Source organism: Pangasianodon hypophthalmus, chromosome 3 (genome assembly GCF_027358585.1).
Source record: "Pangasianodon hypophthalmus isolate fPanHyp1 chromosome 3, fPanHyp1.pri, whole genome shotgun sequence".
Taxonomy (NCBI): domain Eukaryota; kingdom Metazoa; phylum Chordata; class Actinopteri; order Siluriformes; family Pangasiidae; genus Pangasianodon; species Pangasianodon hypophthalmus.
Window position 1 is genome coordinate 6,976,575 of NC_069712.1, and position 19,324 is coordinate 6,995,898.

At 38.5% G+C, this 19,324-nt stretch overlaps 1 protein-coding gene across 2 annotated transcripts; it reads left to right on the plus strand.

Annotated features, from left to right (window-relative positions):
* Positions 1-1,173: 1,173 nt before the first annotated feature.
* On the plus strand, positions 1,174-19,170 carry ppm1kb (protein phosphatase, Mg2+/Mn2+ dependent 1Kb). Of its 2 annotated transcripts, none has more exons than XM_026935886.3 (7): positions 1,174-1,301; positions 5,726-6,293; positions 7,318-7,418; positions 12,442-12,607; positions 14,760-14,904; positions 15,012-15,146; positions 16,008-19,170. In XM_026935886.3, the coding sequence occupies exons 2-7, from the start codon at positions 5,854-5,856 to the stop codon at positions 16,137-16,139; spliced, it is 1,119 nt and encodes a 372-aa protein (XP_026791687.1). In that variant the 5' UTR covers positions 1,174-1,301; positions 5,726-5,853; the 3' UTR covers positions 16,140-19,170. The 2 variants fall into 2 exon arrangements, with proteins under 2 accessions (XP_026791687.1, XP_026791695.1); XM_026935894.3 differs by having other exon boundaries at positions 1,199-1,297.
* Positions 19,171-19,324: the final 154 nt, after the last annotated feature.

Here is a 19,324-nt window from a genome sequence, read left to right on the forward strand (position 1 = left end):
GGGGTCTGGATCACCGGCAGCTCAGGAGTGTAGCTCGGCAGAAGGAGAAGGAAAGTGGTTAGGTACACTCACAGTCACCGTGTGGAGATAAAACTCAACATCCACGAGTCCCCCAGATCTACTCCTTTGATAAAAACACTAGTCGCTAAATGCTAGGTTAAATAAATAAGTCTTCAACTTCGACTTAAACACTGAGACCGTGTCTGCTTCACGTACATTAACTGGGAGACTATTCCATAATTTTGGGGCTTGGTAAGAGAAAGCTCTGCCCCCTGCCGTGGTTTTGGCAATGCGTGGTACTGATAGAGCATACATTAATAATTAATGTATATTGTTAGAAATTAAATTGGAAATGTTTTATGTTATGGAAACAATATTGGTAAATGTAAGTAATCTTAATGTTATAGGACCATATAATATAATATAATTCTGTTTTTATGTATATTGTGTTTTATGTCACCAGACAGTCATAAAAAGCATTTCACTGCATGTTGCACTCTGTATGACTGTGTGTGTATGTGACCAATAAAATTTGATATAATATAATATAATATAATATAATATAATATAATATAATATAATATAATAATCTATTAATTAACTTATTAATTCTGTATCATTACTGTATTATTAATTAATCAACCAATTAATTAACCAATTAGGCTCCAGATTCTCTCTGACTCTAACCAGGACAAAGTGGTTACTGAAGATTACCAGATGAATTAATAATATAATAGAATATAATATAAGAACTAACTTATTATTAAAAATTATATATAAAAACAAAAACATAAATATATAGTCAAGTATTATTTTACTGTCCTATAGTATTAAGCTTATTTACATTAACCAAAATCCAAAAATGTATAAAAAGCATAAAATTCTTTGCTTTACCTTTAATTTATTTATTGTAAATCAGAGAAATCCTACTGAATGTAGTCCCTTAATTTAAATAGGCCTTTCATTTTAGCAACAAGTAATAAAAAATCAAATGATAACAAATAGTAAAATACATAAAGCATACAAAAGCAGAGATAAGCTAAAATAAAATGTAATAAAATAATAAAAAGTTAAAAAAAAAAAAAAAAAAAAAAAATTGAATTGATTGAAAGGCTGGAACGACAGAATCACTTTCATTGGCTGCGTGATATTTTTCCAGCGCAGTGATTGGATGATACTCGGTGGTCCCGCCTCTGTGGGTGTGGCTAATCGTGGGCGCAGACTGCAGCTGGAGCTCTTCTCGCCATTTGGGTTTCTCCTTAACAACAAATAACACCGCGGGTTGCAGTTTGAGCGTGTAGGTGAGTTCACTTCATTCTTTATTTTATCCCTGGTTAAATATGAAGGGAGTGATTTTAGGAAAGGTGTGTGTAGCGTTACAGCTGGTATCCGTTGTGGTATTTTTTCCATGTTCGGTGTTTAACGGTGTGAAAGAGCTCAGGTATTATTAGCAGACGTTTAATACAGTTTCATTAGCTGCTGAATTCAGATACTGGGATATTTCTCATGTTTTAAATTGTGTTGAAGTGTCTGGTGCATTAATATTACAGGTTAGCACAGAGATAGTGTTTGTGTTGAGGAAAAAAACTAGCTTGCTAATAGCTTAGCTACAGCCAGAGTGTTGCGTCATTCGCATTAAGCCGGTTTGTTATTGGGTCTCCTTCAGATATAAACACACTCTCTTCTGATTTGTTTCACATTTTATCATGTTTTCTAAGCTTGTAGGATGAATTAGGATTGATAAAGTGAATAATAATGGTGGTGTGGTTAATAAGTGAATAAGGGGTTGTGTATAAAGCGGTGTGAATGAGGGAGAAGGAGGGGCAGCTCCTAGCCTCCTATAGAGAGAAGGGGTGGTGTATTTCACTCCACACACACACACACACACACACCTCACTCACACACACACCTCATCCAGACAAACCTTCATACATCATGTATGATGTATTTGAGTTTAAAAACTAATTAAGCACTGGGAGAGTTGACAAAACACCCCTATTTTAACTGAGAAGTGATTAAACATTTCACATAAAAATGTGTTTTTATGAATACACTGTGTGGCCAAAAGTTTGTGGACACGTAATGTAAACACGACATGGAAAAGTACATGTGTAATACTGGCTTATATGGACCCTGGTGTTTGGGGTTCAGGTTCGAATCCTGCCTCTGCCCTGTGTGCATCGAGTTTGCGTGTTCTCCCCGTGCTTCAGGGTTTCCTCCAGGTAATCCAGTTTCCTTCCCCAGTCCAAAGATATGTGTCGTAGGCTGATTGGTATTTCCAGATTGTCCATGGTGTGTGTGTTTGTGTGTGCGATTGTGCCCTGAGATGGATTGGCACCCCGTCCTGGGCGTCCCCCGCCTCGTGCCTTCAAGTCGTCCCATGGAAAAGGCTCCAGGCTCCCTGCGACCCTGTGTAGGAAAAGTGGTGCAGAAAACGGATGGATGGATGGTTGGACTTCTACATTATCGAGTCGTTACAAAAACATTTTAGATTTCCAAATATTAGTTTTTATAGTATTCGAAATAAATATTAGTTTTTAATTAGTTTGTTTATGGCAGTAAAGAAAGCAGGATAATAAATAAGAGAGCACTTTTCGGATTAAAAAAACAATGAAGGCTGCTGGGTTTCGCTGCAAAAATAAGAAGCAAGTGTGACAGTTAAAGTCTCCAGAAGAACTGTGGCTGCTTCTGCAAGATGCTCAATAACACTTATAGCTCATTTCGTATTAAAACTGCACAAAATATACCTGAAATTATTATTATTTTTTTTTAAGAGCAAAGGCTCATCACACCAAATATTGACTTTATTTTATTTGTTACTCTTTACTGCTCTTTATAGTATTTTTTAAAATGTAGGAATATTTAATTTCATTATTTTTCAAGGCATCTTTGCTCTACAGCGTTTCTTTGCATGTGTCTAAGACTTTTGCACAGTACTGTGAATGTGTTCCTTCAAAGTGCCACAAGGTGCCACAAACCACACATCTGTGTAGAATGTCTTTGTATGCTGTAGCATTACAATTTCCCTTCAGTGGTACGAAGAGGTCCAAACCTGTTCCAGCATGACAATGCTCCTGTGCACAAAGCGAGCTCCCTGAAGACATGGTGTGTTAAGGTTGGAGTGGAAGAACTCGAGTGTCCTGCACAGAGCCCTGACCTCAACCCCACTGAACACCTTTGGGATGAACTGGAACACTGACTGAACCCCAGACCTCCTCACCAACATCAGTGCCTGATCTCACTAATGCTCTTGTGGCTGAATGAACACAAATTCCCACAGCCACGCTCCAAAATCTAGTGGAAAGCCTTCCCAGAAGAGTGGAGGTTATTATAACAGCAAAAAGGGCCTAAATCTGGAATGGGATGTTCAACAAGCACATATGGATGTGATGGTCAGGTGTCCACAAACGTTTGTCCATATAGTGTATCATATCATATGATACATAAGACGTGGTAATGACAGCTCCAGAGTCACAGATTCGGTCCTGAGCTGTCGAGTTTCTGCACATATTTTCCATGTGTCTACGTGGGATTGCTCTGGCTTCTCTGGTTTCCTCTCACCTCCCAAAAACATGGCAGGCACTCTCAATTTCCCATTAACTTACACATACACTGCTTGACTAACTTACACACGTTTGAGACCGCACCCATCCCGAGTCTAAAGCCAGAGTGTGAAGAGAAGAAATTAACAAGAGCCTTTTACTTCCACTTACTGATGGAGAAGCCCTGAAGGTGTATAAAGAAGAAATTGAAGAGTACTGAGTTGGGAAACCGCCTCCAAGAAGTGCCTGTCACTTAACTGCGACCTCATACAGATTCCTCCCTGTTTGAAAGGAAAGAAATCCAACCATTACAGTTTGAATATTTGATATTCATATCCAAAAATATCAGTTATATTTAACCATTTAAAAACAAATAAGCTGTATTAATGAAAGTAAAATTCATTATGAAATCTTTGTACATTTCTATGCACATCTTTGTATATATGACAGAAAGATGAAATCCTTTAACTGCTTCTTTCTTAGAAAGGTATTTTTGAGCCTGTATTTCTCACGTCGTCATCATAAGCTGAAAGAGAGAGGGGCTGTGGGGAAAGATGGTGTGCTTAGCCAAAAGGTCAGTGTGCAGCGCTGCTTAGCCAAAAGGTCAGCAATGCCATGTTCTTCTTTGTGTTTGATAGCTGTCATGTGTGATAAAGTTAGGAACATAGCCGAGGTAGCAATGTAACTTGTTTACAACAGATTAAAGGGTGTTCAGTGTAGTCACGTCCCCTGTACAGAGAAATGCAGGTTGCTGTAGTAGGATTTCAGTCCAGAGGGAGGAGGTTTTGAAATTTTTGTGGAGTCGTATCCAGACACTAAAGGAATGAGAACCAGAAGAGTAAGGAACTTGGATAAAAAATGAGGAGATGGTAACAGAAATGCATTTTAAGTAAGTTTTAAAAAGTCAACAGTGACCAACCGTGACACTGTAAAAAAGCTACTTTTCACCTTGCTGAAAGCTTTTGAGGCTTTAGCTGGGTGAAGTATAGTAAAGCACAGTAAAATTTACAGGTCCTGTCATTCATGTGCCAAGAACATGCCATAAGTCACATTTAGACTTACATCTATATATAAGCATACTGAAGTGAATGCTGGTTGTTACTTTCAAGCCCTGCAGAAAAGAGACTCTAGGGTTCTTACTGAGAAGTAGGAACTGGTGATATGGCCTTCCGAAAATATCACGATATTTGGGATATTTTGTAACAATACGAAAAAAAAAATTACTTCAAATCAGTATTTATTTTGCTTTGGCTCTGCTTGCTTTGGCTTTTTCTGTTGTATGGTGTTTAATTCACAAAAGATCATGGTATGCTTGTCTGAGTTCATTTGTTCTTTAATGTTGACTGACAAACATTTTCTAGTTTGACCTTCTAGCTGAACCTCCTCCATACTCACTGACGTAACCGACGTGTGAGATAGTGAGCCCACCCTCTGCAGTCTTAGCCATGTTTGTTTCTGGTTATGCATCACTTACGCATGGTTATACATGTACTTATGTTCTTACCAAGGTTATACAGTAAGCTCTTAGCTTGGGGAAAACAAGAGCACAGAAATATATACAAGAACAAATTAGATAAATGATTATTAATTTTGGCAGTTGACATCATACATTTGTTGGAAATCTTGAATATTTCAAAATATCGGTGTATAAAATATTCAAATAATTTAATCTTTTTATGCTGGTATTATTGTCAGTGATCACCATCACTTCAGAACAGAACTGCAGCTGTATATAGTATAGCCATATATAGCCATACAAGTGTATATACCCCACCATTCACCAGCTTTAAGACTTTGTACTGGCTTCATACTGAGCTAATACATGCAAAAATGCCAGGCTGTTCATACTGAATTTTCACATAAACATTAACCATGTTGTTTCTGTTTTTTAGGCCATGTGCTTCTAGGGTTTTTGCATATCTGTCTTACTCTTTTTCTGTTCTAGAAACTATACATGCCATCCCAGAACTCCTCAGGGACATTTTATGGAAAGAAAAAGGAACCAGGATCACTGTATTTCTGTATTTTGAAATTACATTATTATTATTGGCCTAGAAGTACTACTAAAACTATAACCTGCATATTTTTATCTAAAATCATCAAACGTCCCTTTCAGGCCTGTGTGCCTGGCTTAGTTCATTTGTTTACATGTTTTAAACTGTAGCCCTTTTTCTGTTTTTCAGGAAACTTGTGGATTATTTCAGGAGACCCTGACCTACTTACTGCTGCTGTATCTGGATCAGTCTGGTTTGATTAGTATTTAAAGGAGCTTTTTTGGACCGTTTGGTATTTCACAGTCTGTTTTTGAGCTATGTCTGTGGCGGTTCTCATGCAGCTGGCCTCGCAAGGCGGGTCGCGCGTGTGCCGCAGGATGGTTCTAAACAGAGTCCACCTTATTCAGGACCAGCTGATGCGAGCACTGCACAGCCCGTCAGGCACCCGCGCCAGCAACTCACGCTTTGACCCGGACAGCAGTGGACGCCCCACCACCTGGGACTCGTTCGGCATTTGGGACAATCGCATCGACGAGCCGATTCTGCTGCCATCCAGCATCCGCTACGGCAAACCCATCCCCAAAGTCAGCTTGTCCAAGGTGGGCTACGCCTCACAGATCGGCCAGCGCAAAGAGAACGAGGACCGTTATCAGGTCTCGCAAATGACTGACAACATCCTTTACTTTGCTGTGTTCGATGGCCATGGTGGCGCTCAGGCTGCTGACTTTTGCCATAAGTACATGGAGCAGCATATTAAGTAAGTGTTTCCACTGAGGTAGCGATTTCCTTTTAATCATCCTCAAATCTCAAAACACCGTCCCTTGTCTTGGATTGAGTATTTTATTAACTCGGTCCATCACTTTTCAATTTTGAGAAATATATACTGCCAGTCAAAAGTTTTTGAACACACACACATCAGTGACGCCGTAATCAGTAACGATGACGCCGTTACTGTTACCGCCCTTACATTGGTGATTTTCTTATAACAGCACATTCCGAAGTGTTTTATTCCTCTTATACCACAGCAGTTTGCCAGTGATTACCGAGAGACCACAAAGCATTCTGTCCTGAAGACTTTCCCATGGCGGAAAACGTATTGACTTTTGAATCCACTTTCTGACCAATCAGATTTAAGAAATTCGGCAGCGCTGTGGTACAATACAAGTTAATGACTATTACTGGTACAGGCCAAAGAAAATTGTACAGAATAGTACTTATTAAGGAAAGCTATAGATCTAGATTGTTCTGATAAAATAGTTATTTTTAACAATGATCAATTCACTGAACATTTAATAATAAACATTTCTTGATTCACTTATACCTATTTCTTGGTTAGAATTTCCAATTTTAGAGATTAAATGAGGTACTTTTTAAAGAAAAATGCTAAAATATAGGAGGTTGAAAAACTTATCATTGGCAGTGTGTTTGTAAAATATATTTTAAATACCCAATATATCTTGTATTTATTGTGATAATTGGCAGTAACAGCCGTATTTCTGGAAACAGGCCTGCGTAACCCCTTTCCAATATTTAGTTTGAGATGAAGAAGAAACCATTGGGGTTTTTTGTTTTGTTTTGTTTTTTAAATTATATTACCTAAATATAGTTTCTGTAATATAAATTAGTCTGTCATGTTTATTAAAGTAATTATCAAGCTTTAAGTGTTTATTAAAGATGTCAGCTGGGTCATTTTGACCCGCATAGGACATGTGAATATAATCATTCTGAAGCGTTGTGTTGATATAGACTCATTGTATTATGTTTAATGCACTTGTTTACAGAGAACTCATGGCAAAAGAGGACAACCTAGAGGTCGTCCTGACAAATGCGTTTCTAAACGTGGACAAAGCATTAGAGAAGCACCTTCACTTATGTGCAGATGGTAGGTAACCTCACTACTGTTTAATCTGCTGGAGTGGGATTTCAGTGGCGCTTGCCAGGTTGAGGAATTAGTGTCTACTTTAGTTATTAGTTAACCAGTTAACCAGTTTAGGTCTTCAGCTTAATATTATACTATAAAGATACACCTCATTGTGCCATAGTGGTTTATTTTCTACATTTACACTCAGGTCCATAAATAATTGGAAATTGGCAAAGTTATTTTTATTTTTTCCGTCTGTTACAGTATATAGGAGTTAAAATAATAATGAATGTAAGCTCAAAGTGCAGACTTACAGCTTTAATTTGGGGGTATTTACATCCAAATCAGGTGAACAGTGTAGGAATTACAGCATTTGTTTATATATGGCCCCCCCCCTTTTTTAAGGACCAGTGATTGGACAATTGGCTTTTCAGCTGTTCCATAACCAGGGGTGTGTTATTCCTTCATTATTTCACCTACAAATAAATAAAAGGTCTAGAGTAGATTTCAAGTGTGCCATTTGCAATTGGAATCTGTTGCTGTTAACTCTCAGTATGAAGTCCAAAGAGCTGTCATCACCGGTGCAGCAGGCCATCATTAGGCTGAAAATTAAAAAAATAAATAAATAAAAAAAACATCAGAGAGATATCAAAAAACCTTGGATGAGAATGAAGAATTCTTTCCCTTCACAACAGTTGGGCAGATCAAGAACACCTTCCAAGTCAACAATCAAGAGAAGACTTCACCAGAGTAAATACCGAGGGTGAATACACAAGCTTTTAACAAGACTCAAATACAGGAAGACCAGATTAGAGTTTGCTAAAAACACATTTAAAAAAGCCAGTCCAGTTCTGCAACAGCATTCTATGAACAGATGAGATAAGGGTCAACTTGAGAAGAGAAGTTGAGAAGAGTATGGAGAAGGAAAGGAACAGCTCATGATCCAAAGCATACCACCTCATCTTATGGTGTGTGTGACTGAACCTGTGCAGATAATATAGCCCTATACACTTCACAATTCATCCTGCTACTTTCAGCAGTCACATCATTAATAAATACAAGGGAAACAGTTCCTTTGGCAGCAACTGTTTCCCTTGTATTTATTAATGATGTGACTGCCGAAAGTAGCAGAATGAATTGTGAAGTGTATAGGGCTATATTATCTGCTCAGGTTCGGTCAAATGCTTCAAAACTCATTGGATGGTGCCTCACAGTGCAGATGTACAATGACCCAAAGCATATTTCAAAATCACCCCAAGACATATTTAAGGCAAAGAAGTGAAATGTCCTGCAGTGGCCAAGTCAATCACCTGACCTGAATCCAATTGAACAAGGATTTCACTTGCTGAAGGCAAAATGCCGCAAGAACAAGAAGCAAAGACCTGGCAGGACATTACCAGGGAAGAAAACAGCGTCTTGTGATGTCTATGGGTTCCAGACATCACTGCAAAAGATTTGCAACCAAGTATCAAAAATGACAGTTTAATTTCTGGTTGTTAGTTTATCCAATTACTTTCGGTCCCATAGAAAGGAGGACAACATATAAAAATGTGCTGTAATTCCTACACTGTTCACCCAATTTGGATATAAACACCCTCAAATTAAAGCTGAAAATCTTTTATCAATAAATATTAATCATTGAATTTCAACTCCTATATATCTTGGTAGACAGCTGAAATAACAACAACTTTGTCAGTATCCAAATATTTATGGACCTGGCTGTAGATTCCTCTGACACCATGCCAAGAGAAATTTTGTAAGCCTAATAATGTCATATGTAATACAAAAAAGGCAATGAATGGAGACAAACTGTGCAACTCAAGTGTTGCGTCTTTTGATTGTGGCATAAGTGAATGCATATAATTTCTATTTATAGAAATAGTTTGGCTTCACACAGTTGTCCTTCCTCACTAATGCTGTGAAAGCTATGTTTAGAATAGTGTATTTTTAATATTAAACGTTCTACCTTAAAGAGTGAAAGTGTATACTTTTCATTATTGCTTAATCTAGTTAGTCTTCAAAAGCTACAGAATAGCCCTATACAAGCCCTGCAAGTCGAAACGTTAGGTATAATTAACCCTCACCATGTCACTGTTGTACTGTGTGGCCCGATCATGGCCTTAGTGCCTGCAATGTACAACCTTGCCCTTTGTGTGTGTGTGCGTGTTATGACAGCTGCGGACCCAGCTAAGAACCCATAAGAGCGGCAGCTCTGCGCTACCTTTTTGGAAGGCGAGGAGCTAGATTGGTCCAGCGGGTCCTTGCGTGGGCTTCTGGAAGGTTCCTCAACTTTCTCTCCCTTTCTTTCTGAATCTCTCTCTTCCTCCAAGTCTCTCTAGCTACTTCCTGTTTGTCCACACATTATCGAAAAAAAGCTAAAGTGATGACCAAAGTTGTGTTTTTGTTGTCTTTTTCACACAGTGAATACTGAAGAAAGAATTTGCACTGAGTTGTTACTTTATTAGATACACATAGGCTATACAGTAGATATAGGAAGTCTACACACTCCTCTTAAAGAGGTTACAGGTTTTTGTGATGTAAAAAATTAAACCAAGAGAAGTCATGTCAGACCTTTTTCAACCTTTATTTTGAAATAGGAGCCAACAAAACTCAAACGAAAAACAAATAGAAATGGTTTAGGGAGGAAAAAGAGAAAAGAATTACATTAACCTGGTTGCACAAGTGTGCACACCCTTTTATAATGGGGCATGTGACTGTGCTCAGAATTGACCAATTAACCAGGATTTTCTTGATATCTTCTTGGTTTCATCCAACTGCTGAAGCCATGGTTCACAAAGCATGTATGGGATCTCATTGTTAGGTTTGAGAACAAAAGATGAATATGACACAACAGAGCAGAATTTCAGCTTTCGTTTCCTTATATTTACACGTAGATGTGTTAAACAACTTAGAACATGGCACCTTTTGTTTGAACCCACCCATTTTTCAAGTCATCAGAAATATTGGAACTTGTGACCGACATGTGATTCTTGTTGCCCAGGTGTACCCTTTTAGATCGATTGTTTCAACAGTTAATAGCTCTGAGTGTCTACTCTTGGTTTGAGCCCTGGGTTTTGCCTGTGAAGACTGCATTTGCTGTTAAAAAGGATAAACCAACATGAAGACCAGAGTCTGTGTTTGAGAGAATGCATAGCCAACGCAGCAATTTGTAATGTCCTGCAAAAGAAAGAAAACACTGGTGTACTAACAACTAGACATCGAGCAGATTGGCCAAGGAAAACAACAGGTGATGACAAACATAAACTGTGAAGAAAAACCCAAAAACAGCAGTCAGTGACCTGACCAACAACCTTCACAGGGCAGGGGTGAAGGTATCACAATCCATCGTTCGGAGAAGACTTCGAGAGCTGAAATATAGAGGCCATACCAAAAGATGCAAACTGCTCAAACTTCTAAGTAGTAAGAATCAGAAGGCCAGATTGGAATTTGCAAAGAGGCGATCCACAAAAGTTCAGGATCCAAGATTATCCTCTAACAAAGTGAAGGAAAGGACAAAGTGTGGAAATAGAAAGGATCTGCTCATGATCCAAAACATATGAGCTCATCGGTCAAGCACAGTGGAGGTAGTGTCATGGCTTGGGCTTGCGTGGCTGCTTCTGAAACGGACTCGCTAATCGTTATTGATGATGTAACTTATGATTTCAGAAGTCTACAGAAACATTCTGTCTGCCAGTTTACAGAGAAAATGCATCCAATCTAATTGGGAGGAACTTCATCACGCAGCAAGACAATGACCCAAAACACACTGCCAACATAAACTGGCCAAGTCAATCACCAGACCTTAACCCAATTGAGCAGCATTTCACCTCCTGAAGAGGAGACTGGGAGAAACCCCCCAAAACAAACAACAACTGGCCGTGGTACAAGCCTGGAACAACATAACAAAAGAAGAATGCAACAGTTTGGTGATGTCAGTGGGTCGTCGGCTTGATGCAGTTATTGCAACCAGGGATATGCAACCAAATATTAAGTGTGAGTCTTAAAAGTAAATTAAAAAAATATCTGTTCCAATACTTCTGCTCACCTAAAACTGGGGTGGTCTGCCCCCAATGGTGCCATGTTCTAAGTTGTTTAACACATCTAGATGTAAATATCAGGAAAAGCTAGCTGAAATTCTATTGTCTCATATTCATCTTTTAAACTCAAACCCAGATGTCTTCAGTGTATAGCAAGAACAGAAGAATTGGCCTTGGTGTTCCAGTACTTTCAGAGGGGACTGTATATATGTACATGCATACACACACACACACACACACACACACACGCATATGCTATATATTGGATTAAAAAAAGCACATAGCCATTTTCCTACTGAAACCTCAGAAAATGAAAACTTCTATTAAAACAAACACCACTGTCCTTGAAAGTGCATTAGCCTGTGAGACCTCTAGTCAGCTAATAGCTCACCTTACATAATTTATGCTGATTTATCTTCAACTTGTTTTACTACTGCTTTTTCCATCTCACCCACAAGGTCACTGTGTGTTATGTAGAGAGCAGGAAGTTAGTGAGATTTAACACCTTTTTTTTTTAAATTTTTTATTTTAAGAAGATACATTTTTACTACAGCTGCAGGTATTTTTGATTGAATAAAAAATTCCCATTCTTCCTCTCAGACTCTCTCAGTACCTCTCCAGTTTGGCATGCTGTACTTGTACTTTTCTTTTATGTTCTTTTCTTTCTCTCATATCTCTCATAGCCCTGCCAAAAACACTGCTTTATCCTGCATGTTTAATGTTTTTTTCCCCCCCATCCTCTCTTTTGGAAGTATCCCTGAACACTTCCTCTCTCCTTGTATTTTTCTATGGAGTTCATCAAAGCTGTGTGTGAGAGAGAGAGTAGAGTCTGTGTGAATACAGCAGTGTATTTAAATACAACAGTGTGATGTGTGTTTTGTGTGTCTACACTGCAGTAACTCTCAGCGAGTGCATGATTTTTAAATCATGCCGTGTTCAGTGCAGCATTATCGCGTATCCCACCCTCTCAGATTTAACTCTTGGGCTCTGTCTTTGGTGCTTTACAGCCTCGGTGCTAAGCGCAGGCACCACGGCTACGGTGGCGCTGCTGAGAGACGGCATCGAACTGTTGGTGGCCAGCGTGGGCGACAGTCGTGCCATGCTCTGCCGGAAGGGCAAAGCGCTCAAACTCACTGTGGACCACACACCTGAGAGGAAGGATGAGAAAGAGAGGTGAGGGATGGCCACCAGTGCTACATGGTGCTCTAATGCAATAGTTCTTAATTCCATTATAATGGTAATTTTTATTTTCCTTTTAATAGTATATTCAGTGTGTAATCTGCCATTGCCCACTTATAGCTAAGACCTGTAAAACCTGTAAATAGCCTAACATTAAACAATGATAGTCTCAATCAATAGTCCTACAGTCGAGACCTACAGTCTCAATCAGTTTAACCAAATACGGAACACACAACAGTTTCTCCTATTATAGCCCATTACTCTGTGTATCCTAGGGATGTAATCTGTTTAGTGCTTCAAATATCATATCCATATTTGTGTCTGTATTCAGATTTAAACCGGAGGTAGGTGTGGCCTAAACCAAAAGGGTTTTTTTTTTTTTTTGTTAACCACTCTGCCCCTGGAAACATTGAAAAACCCAGAGGTGAAAATGCCATGACGGTTAGCATGATCTTTAAACTTTGGCTCTGACGGTTCCTCAACCTCTAATTTTCAATCCTGCTAGCACAGTTATGGTTGTTTGTACCTGCCCAAAATATTCTCTAGTAGCCTAGTTGGTTCTATTTCCCAAAATATACACAAACTAATAGCCTAATTTAAACCACCGTGGCCCTGACCAGGCATTTACTAAGGATGATTGAAGACCGTAAATGCATGTTAATGAGTATGGTCTTCGTTTGTCCTGTGCTTCATATCTGACCGCACACTTGGCCATGCATGAAAGTAAAAACCATGCTTCAGCTCGCATGACATTTTTTGTTGCGTCCAGCGGGATCCCAGTCCTGATGAAATCAGATGCCAATAAAAAGAATACATCCCATAGGGTTACATCCCTAGTGTACAGTATTACACATCTGTAGAGAATTATTGGCACCATTTGTAAAATTGGGTTATGAACAAATGTCTGTGTGGTTAGTTAGTGTGATCTCGCACTGTAAATAGGAGAGAAACGTAATAGAGATAAATATATTCTAAGAAAAAAGTTACCAAAAATGTCACAATTATTGACATCCATAGAAGTTCCTATGAACAAATAATTTTTTCCGTAATAATTTTCTCTGAATTATGCTCTAAATTAAGTTTGTCTTGATGCATCTTCATGCAAACTTTTTTTGCATTTGACCGTATATTATTGAATGGAGTGTTAGCAGGTCCTCTATGAGAAGAGTTAAAAAGTTCAGACTGCTTTTAACACCCAACTTAATAAAAGATAAATGTACTGCACTAGAGAAATGTGCTCTGTGTCATTTCAAAGAGTCATAGTTTGGGTTCTGGAGTCGCATTTTTCTGTACAGCCTCAAGGTTTCCCTGTAGCGGGCCTCCAGAAGAGAAGCTGAAATCCTCATTTTAATACCCACTGGAGTTTTCATCCAGTAGATGGAGCTAAAACCGTGAGCACTTCCTAAACAGTTTATGCCCAAGTCTCACTCTTGATTCAGTGAATGATCTCACTTGGATACTGTAGATTTGTACCTAAGGTCTGCAGCTGTGACCATGAGACTGTCCTGTGTTCATCCCAGGATTCTCACATATATACACACATAAGAAATCACCAAATTGTAACCTCCATTCTCAACATGTCTGAGAAAGACAGATATTTCGATTACGCTACACTTATTATCCTATATATATATATATATATATATATATATATATATATATATATATATATATATATATATATATATATATATATATATATATATATATATATACACATACACAGAGAGTTTATATAAAGTAGATGCTGCCCTGTACACTATTGCCAAAAAGTGTGTGTGTGTGTTTGTATGTATATATATGTGTGTATATATATATATATATATATATATATATATATATATATATATATATATATATATATATATATATATATATATATATATATATACACACACACACACACACACACACACACACACACACGTACATACATACAGTGTGTGTGTGTATATGTTTTTTTATTTCTCTAAGCAGGTGAAATTTAGGAGGGTGCATCTTGTATACAATACAATAGTTTGTTTAAATGTTTTAGTACATGTCCTAATTTGCATATTGTAATAGCATTGTATCTCCTGAAACACTGGACAGGTTTAATTCAGATGCAAATCACAAATTTTTTTGTATGCCTGCCCATATGTTGTAGGATCCGTAAGAGTGGAGGAATGGTGACGTGGAACAGTCTGGGTCAACCTCACGTAAACGGGCGACTGGCCATGACGCGGAGCATCGGAGACTTCGACCTGAAAAACACAGGTGTCATCGCCGAACCAGAGACCAAGCGGATTTCGGTGAGTGTGCTTTCTGGTTGATTTAGGTGGCTGTTCTGCAGAAATTGGTTTAATGATAAAATGCATCAGCTGAAGTGTGTGTTTAAATAAGCGACTGTACTGTGCAGTTACATCACGTACACGACGCCTTCCTCGCACTCACCACAGACGGCATCAATTTCATCATGAACAGCCAGGAGATCTGTAACGTCATTAGCCAGTGCAACGACCCCAAAGAGGCAGCACAGCGTCTCTCTGAACAGGTACGGGCCTGAGGTCTGAGAGCAGTGTACACGACACTATCTGTTCATATAATGCAGTATTTCTCACTTAAGCCACATTTAGAATTTGGTGAACAGAAAATCAGATTAATTTATAGAAAAGCCTTCAACAGATCTCACCTCTGATTGGTTGCTAAACAGAATAAGATGCATTTACCCTATTAGGGTCACATATCTATAAATTGATATTTAATAATTTGTTCATTTATTCATCCTTAGTAAGTGCTTTACCCTGGTCAGGGACTCTGTGGTTTAATTGATGAAGGTATTTTTGGAAACACTAAGTTCATTAGAAATTATTACAGGTGGCGAAAATAACTGTAAGCAGACGAGATTGGTCAGAATTCCTTACTGAATGGGGTGATTGGTCACTATTCCTTCTGGAGTGGGCAGGATTGGTCAGAATTCCTTCTGGATTGGGCGGGATTGGTCAGAGTAGTCGTAGTAGACTAGCCAATGAGTCGACATCCCTGCATCAATGACTAGTGGGTGTATTAATCAACTTTGTCTATGCAACCTCTAACACAACTATAAGTTAATACTAGTCTTCCATTAATTATTTATAATGTAAAAGTAATATTTTTAATTTTTATTATCTTATTCGTATCTTATCAGACATTTCTACTGAAGGCAGATTGTCAATGGCTGCTGAATTTTTTGGACATTCAAGACACTGAAAAGCTTTTCCAATGTTGGTTTTATGCTTTAGTCCCTCAGCTTTCTTATACAAGTGCTACTGGAAACACCAGATAATGTTGTATCAACAGTTAGCATGGCTGACTCTCTCTCTCTCTCTCTCTCTCTCTCTCTCTCTCTCACTCACTCACGCACTCCCTCTCTCAGGTTTTGCAGTACGGCGCAGAGGACAACAGCACAATCATCGTGGTGCCGTTTGGCGCGTGGGGCAAATACAAGAGCTCGGACGTCAGCTTCTCCTTCAGCCGCAGCTTTGTGTCCAGCGGCCGTTGGGCATGAATGACTGAAGGACAGAGAGTGAAAGAGAGAAAGTGAAAGAGGGCGGAGGAGGAGGAGGAGGAGGAGATGGGGTGTTTGGGGGGGAAAAAATCAGTGGACCAGGTGGGAGGAGGATCCCAGAGTGCAATAAGTCCAGGGTGTTATGGGAACAGAAAGAAAAAGACTAACATTTAACTTGACTAAAACTTTGTATTCAGACAAAGACACGGTCGGTAAATTTGTAGTTCTGATGAGAGACAGTGACGCAGTTTGTGTGAACAGTACTGCATTAGGAGTATTCCAGTGTACATCAGATCTGCTTTGCTGAATGAAAGCAGTGCTTTAGTGACCAGTATGTGCGCCCTAATCAGTATTTCTGAAACTGAACAAGACCAGTGATGCCACGTGGCCCATCGTTTGCCATATGAGCGGTTGTCTAGTTTTACCTCACAATGTTTTGAAGTGTGTATATTTTATAACTGTGAATAGACAGTAGGGTTTTTTTAATTATTATTATTATTATTTTCATGCACATTTGATGGGTCAAGTACACTTGCACTTTGTCACGATGATTCTCTGTGTCTCTTGCTTCCTTGGTTTAAAGTGCTTCTTCGTCATTTCGATGCTTGGCTGAACCATTTTGATCATCTGAAATTATTGGACTTGATAATTAAGTCATGGCCACTATCTCTTTCCCACGCCTTACTAAGACGTGACCAGGCGTTATTTTTTATAAATAAGGTATGTCACTAGCGCTGCTCTGTACAAACCTGTAACAACATTCCTTTAATAATCAGATAAAAAAGAGCCCAGCTATACACTGTACTAGGATACATTTGCACTTTTTAGTAACCAGCTGATTAGCAATACAAGAGCACAGATGCTTCTGTATCTGCATCACAACCATCAAATTCACATAGACTGTTCTGTGATGTTTTATTCACATTGAACGTTTACTGAAGTTATTGCTGAGTGAATAGGAACAAACAGGGTGATGTTGCACTTATCCAGGGGCAGCTGATAAATGTTTAATCATCTTAAAGGTGCAGACAGCTGTTTTTAAAAGTATTTAAGATTTGCTGCCTTTCTCCTCACATTTCAGCAGCTGTCAGTAACGTATCCGCTACACGCAGCTCGTAGAGTTTGGAATGAGTGGTGAAATGGGAAAGATGTGCCGTGGACCATTAAGTTTCAACCAATGAGGACGATGAAACATCTTTACCTGCCAGGAAGTCTTTTAAAAATCCCCATCTTCCACCAGAATTCAGACGTTTTAGCCAAGAGTTTTTTTGGGGGTGTGGTTTTGCACTGAAGGAAATAGCTAGCTTCTGCTACCTTCTGCCAAAATCGCACAACTTTATCTGTTCAAAACCGTCTCACAATGAACTTAACTTTAAGTTGATCTGGACCACTGTTAGCACAATGTTCAGCTCATCTAGTGCCTTTTTGTTTCAGTGGTTAACTCTCCCCATGTGAGCACAGTGATTTATAGTTTAAAACACTAATATAGACTCCGTAAATATGAACTTATGGCTTGAGCTCATACACAAACACATTTGTAAGAGAACGGTCTCCATAAGTGCATTTGGTACAGGTTTTGTTTTTTACTGTATGTTTTGTATATAATAATATTTATATATTTTGATCTTCAAGAAATCTATATATACATTCATATATATATATATATACACACACTGTTGTATAGATGTGAAGATGTGTCTGGCTTTATTAAAGTGTATTAGACTGTAACAGTGAACCAGTTCTGGATTGAGGACCCTCTTATCTGTGAAGTTATTTGACAGATGTTTTGGTACAAAAAAAAGCTTCACTTTTTTCCCAACTGTAGTCAGTCATTAATTCTTTAATGTCAGTTGCACAGAATCTGCATTCAAGATTTTTTTTTTCTCCATAAAAACAAATATTTATTTTGTTGTCCATTTTTGTTGTTTTCTTATATACAGGTCATTATGTCTAGAAATAGATGGTGAATGCAACTGGATTTGATGTTTAATCCAAAACTGACCAGCTACTATCTGGCAAAACGCAGTCTGAGCTGAACAAACTGGTAGACCATCTTTACCAGCTGGTTGGTTATATTTCAGCCTCCGTATTACTTCACTAAAGTGATTAATAAATGGTTTAAACTGCTCGAGTGGTGCAACAGAAAAGCGCTCAATCTCTTGTCATAAGTTAAAAACCAGACGATGCCACAGCTGTCCAAGAGAGCAAAATTGGCCATGTGTCAATCCCCATGTGTCAGTCGCAAAGACTTAAGCCAATCATGAGCATCTGTGAGCTCATGTATGCAGAAGAGGGCGGACAGCGCTTTCTTCAGAGCGTCCCACTGCCTTGTGATGCAGCATGAGCAGCAGTAACAGAAAGTAGGATCAGTAACAGAAAGTTCACAATGGTTTCCTTTCTGCAAACACTTAGCAGCTGGCACAGATGGTCTGCCTGTGTTTTGGCAGCTGGTACCTTTTCAGACCAAGCTGGATTTTTCAGTGTTGAAACCGGTTTGTTATACGTCTTCCTCATGTTTTTCACCCCGTTTTACTGTTCCTGTTTCCTCACTGAGCCCACAGTACTAAACTCTACCACTCTGTACATTTAATGCACAGCTTCCAGTGCTTTAATCCAATCAGTTTAACTGGTAGAGAGAGTGTTTAATGTGACGGTTGCTCTACTGTTGATTTTGTGAAGCTCTGTCCAGTTCAGTTCATTCTTAAACCCTTTTGACATTAACTGATTGTATTCGACCAGGGGAAATGTGGTGATTTTAAAATTCTGCAGGAATCAACTCATCATCCCTACAAGTAATGTATCACTCCATCATCATCATCATCACTCCATGCTCTCTTGAAATAAAATGTGAACATATTAAATAAAATGTAAGACAGTCACTGTACCTTTTACTACTTTACCATTGCATGACTCCATTGCAGTTGTATGAATATGTGCTCTTCACTTTCAGTTATTGTACTGCAAAAGTGTATTTTTGTGCAGCTTTATTAACTTGTGAATAAAGTTTCAGCAGAAACAGGAATGTAACTGATTTTTCCAGACTTTTATGTGTATTTTTTTAATTTCACATTTAATTCAATTATATTTTATTTGTATAGCACTTTTAACAATAGACGTTGGGCCTCATTTCTCTTTATGTTGTGTGTAAATCTTTTTGTAGGCCAAACTGAGATAAAAATTAAAAA

Bases quoted from the DNA above. Each gene is read 5' to 3' on its own strand.
- ppm1kb (XM_026935886.3), top strand. From the start codon at position 5,854: ATGTCTGTGGCGGTTCTCATGCAGCTGGCCTCGCAAGGCGGGTCGCGC. The intron at 12,608-14,759 runs GTGAGGGATGGC...CATATGTTGTAG, and splicing joins AGGAAGGATGAGAAAGAGAG to GATCCGTAAGAGTGGAGGAA. The intron at 14,905-15,011 runs GTGAGTGTGCTT...TGTACTGTGCAG, and splicing joins CAGAGACCAAGCGGATTTCG to TTACATCACGTACACGACGC.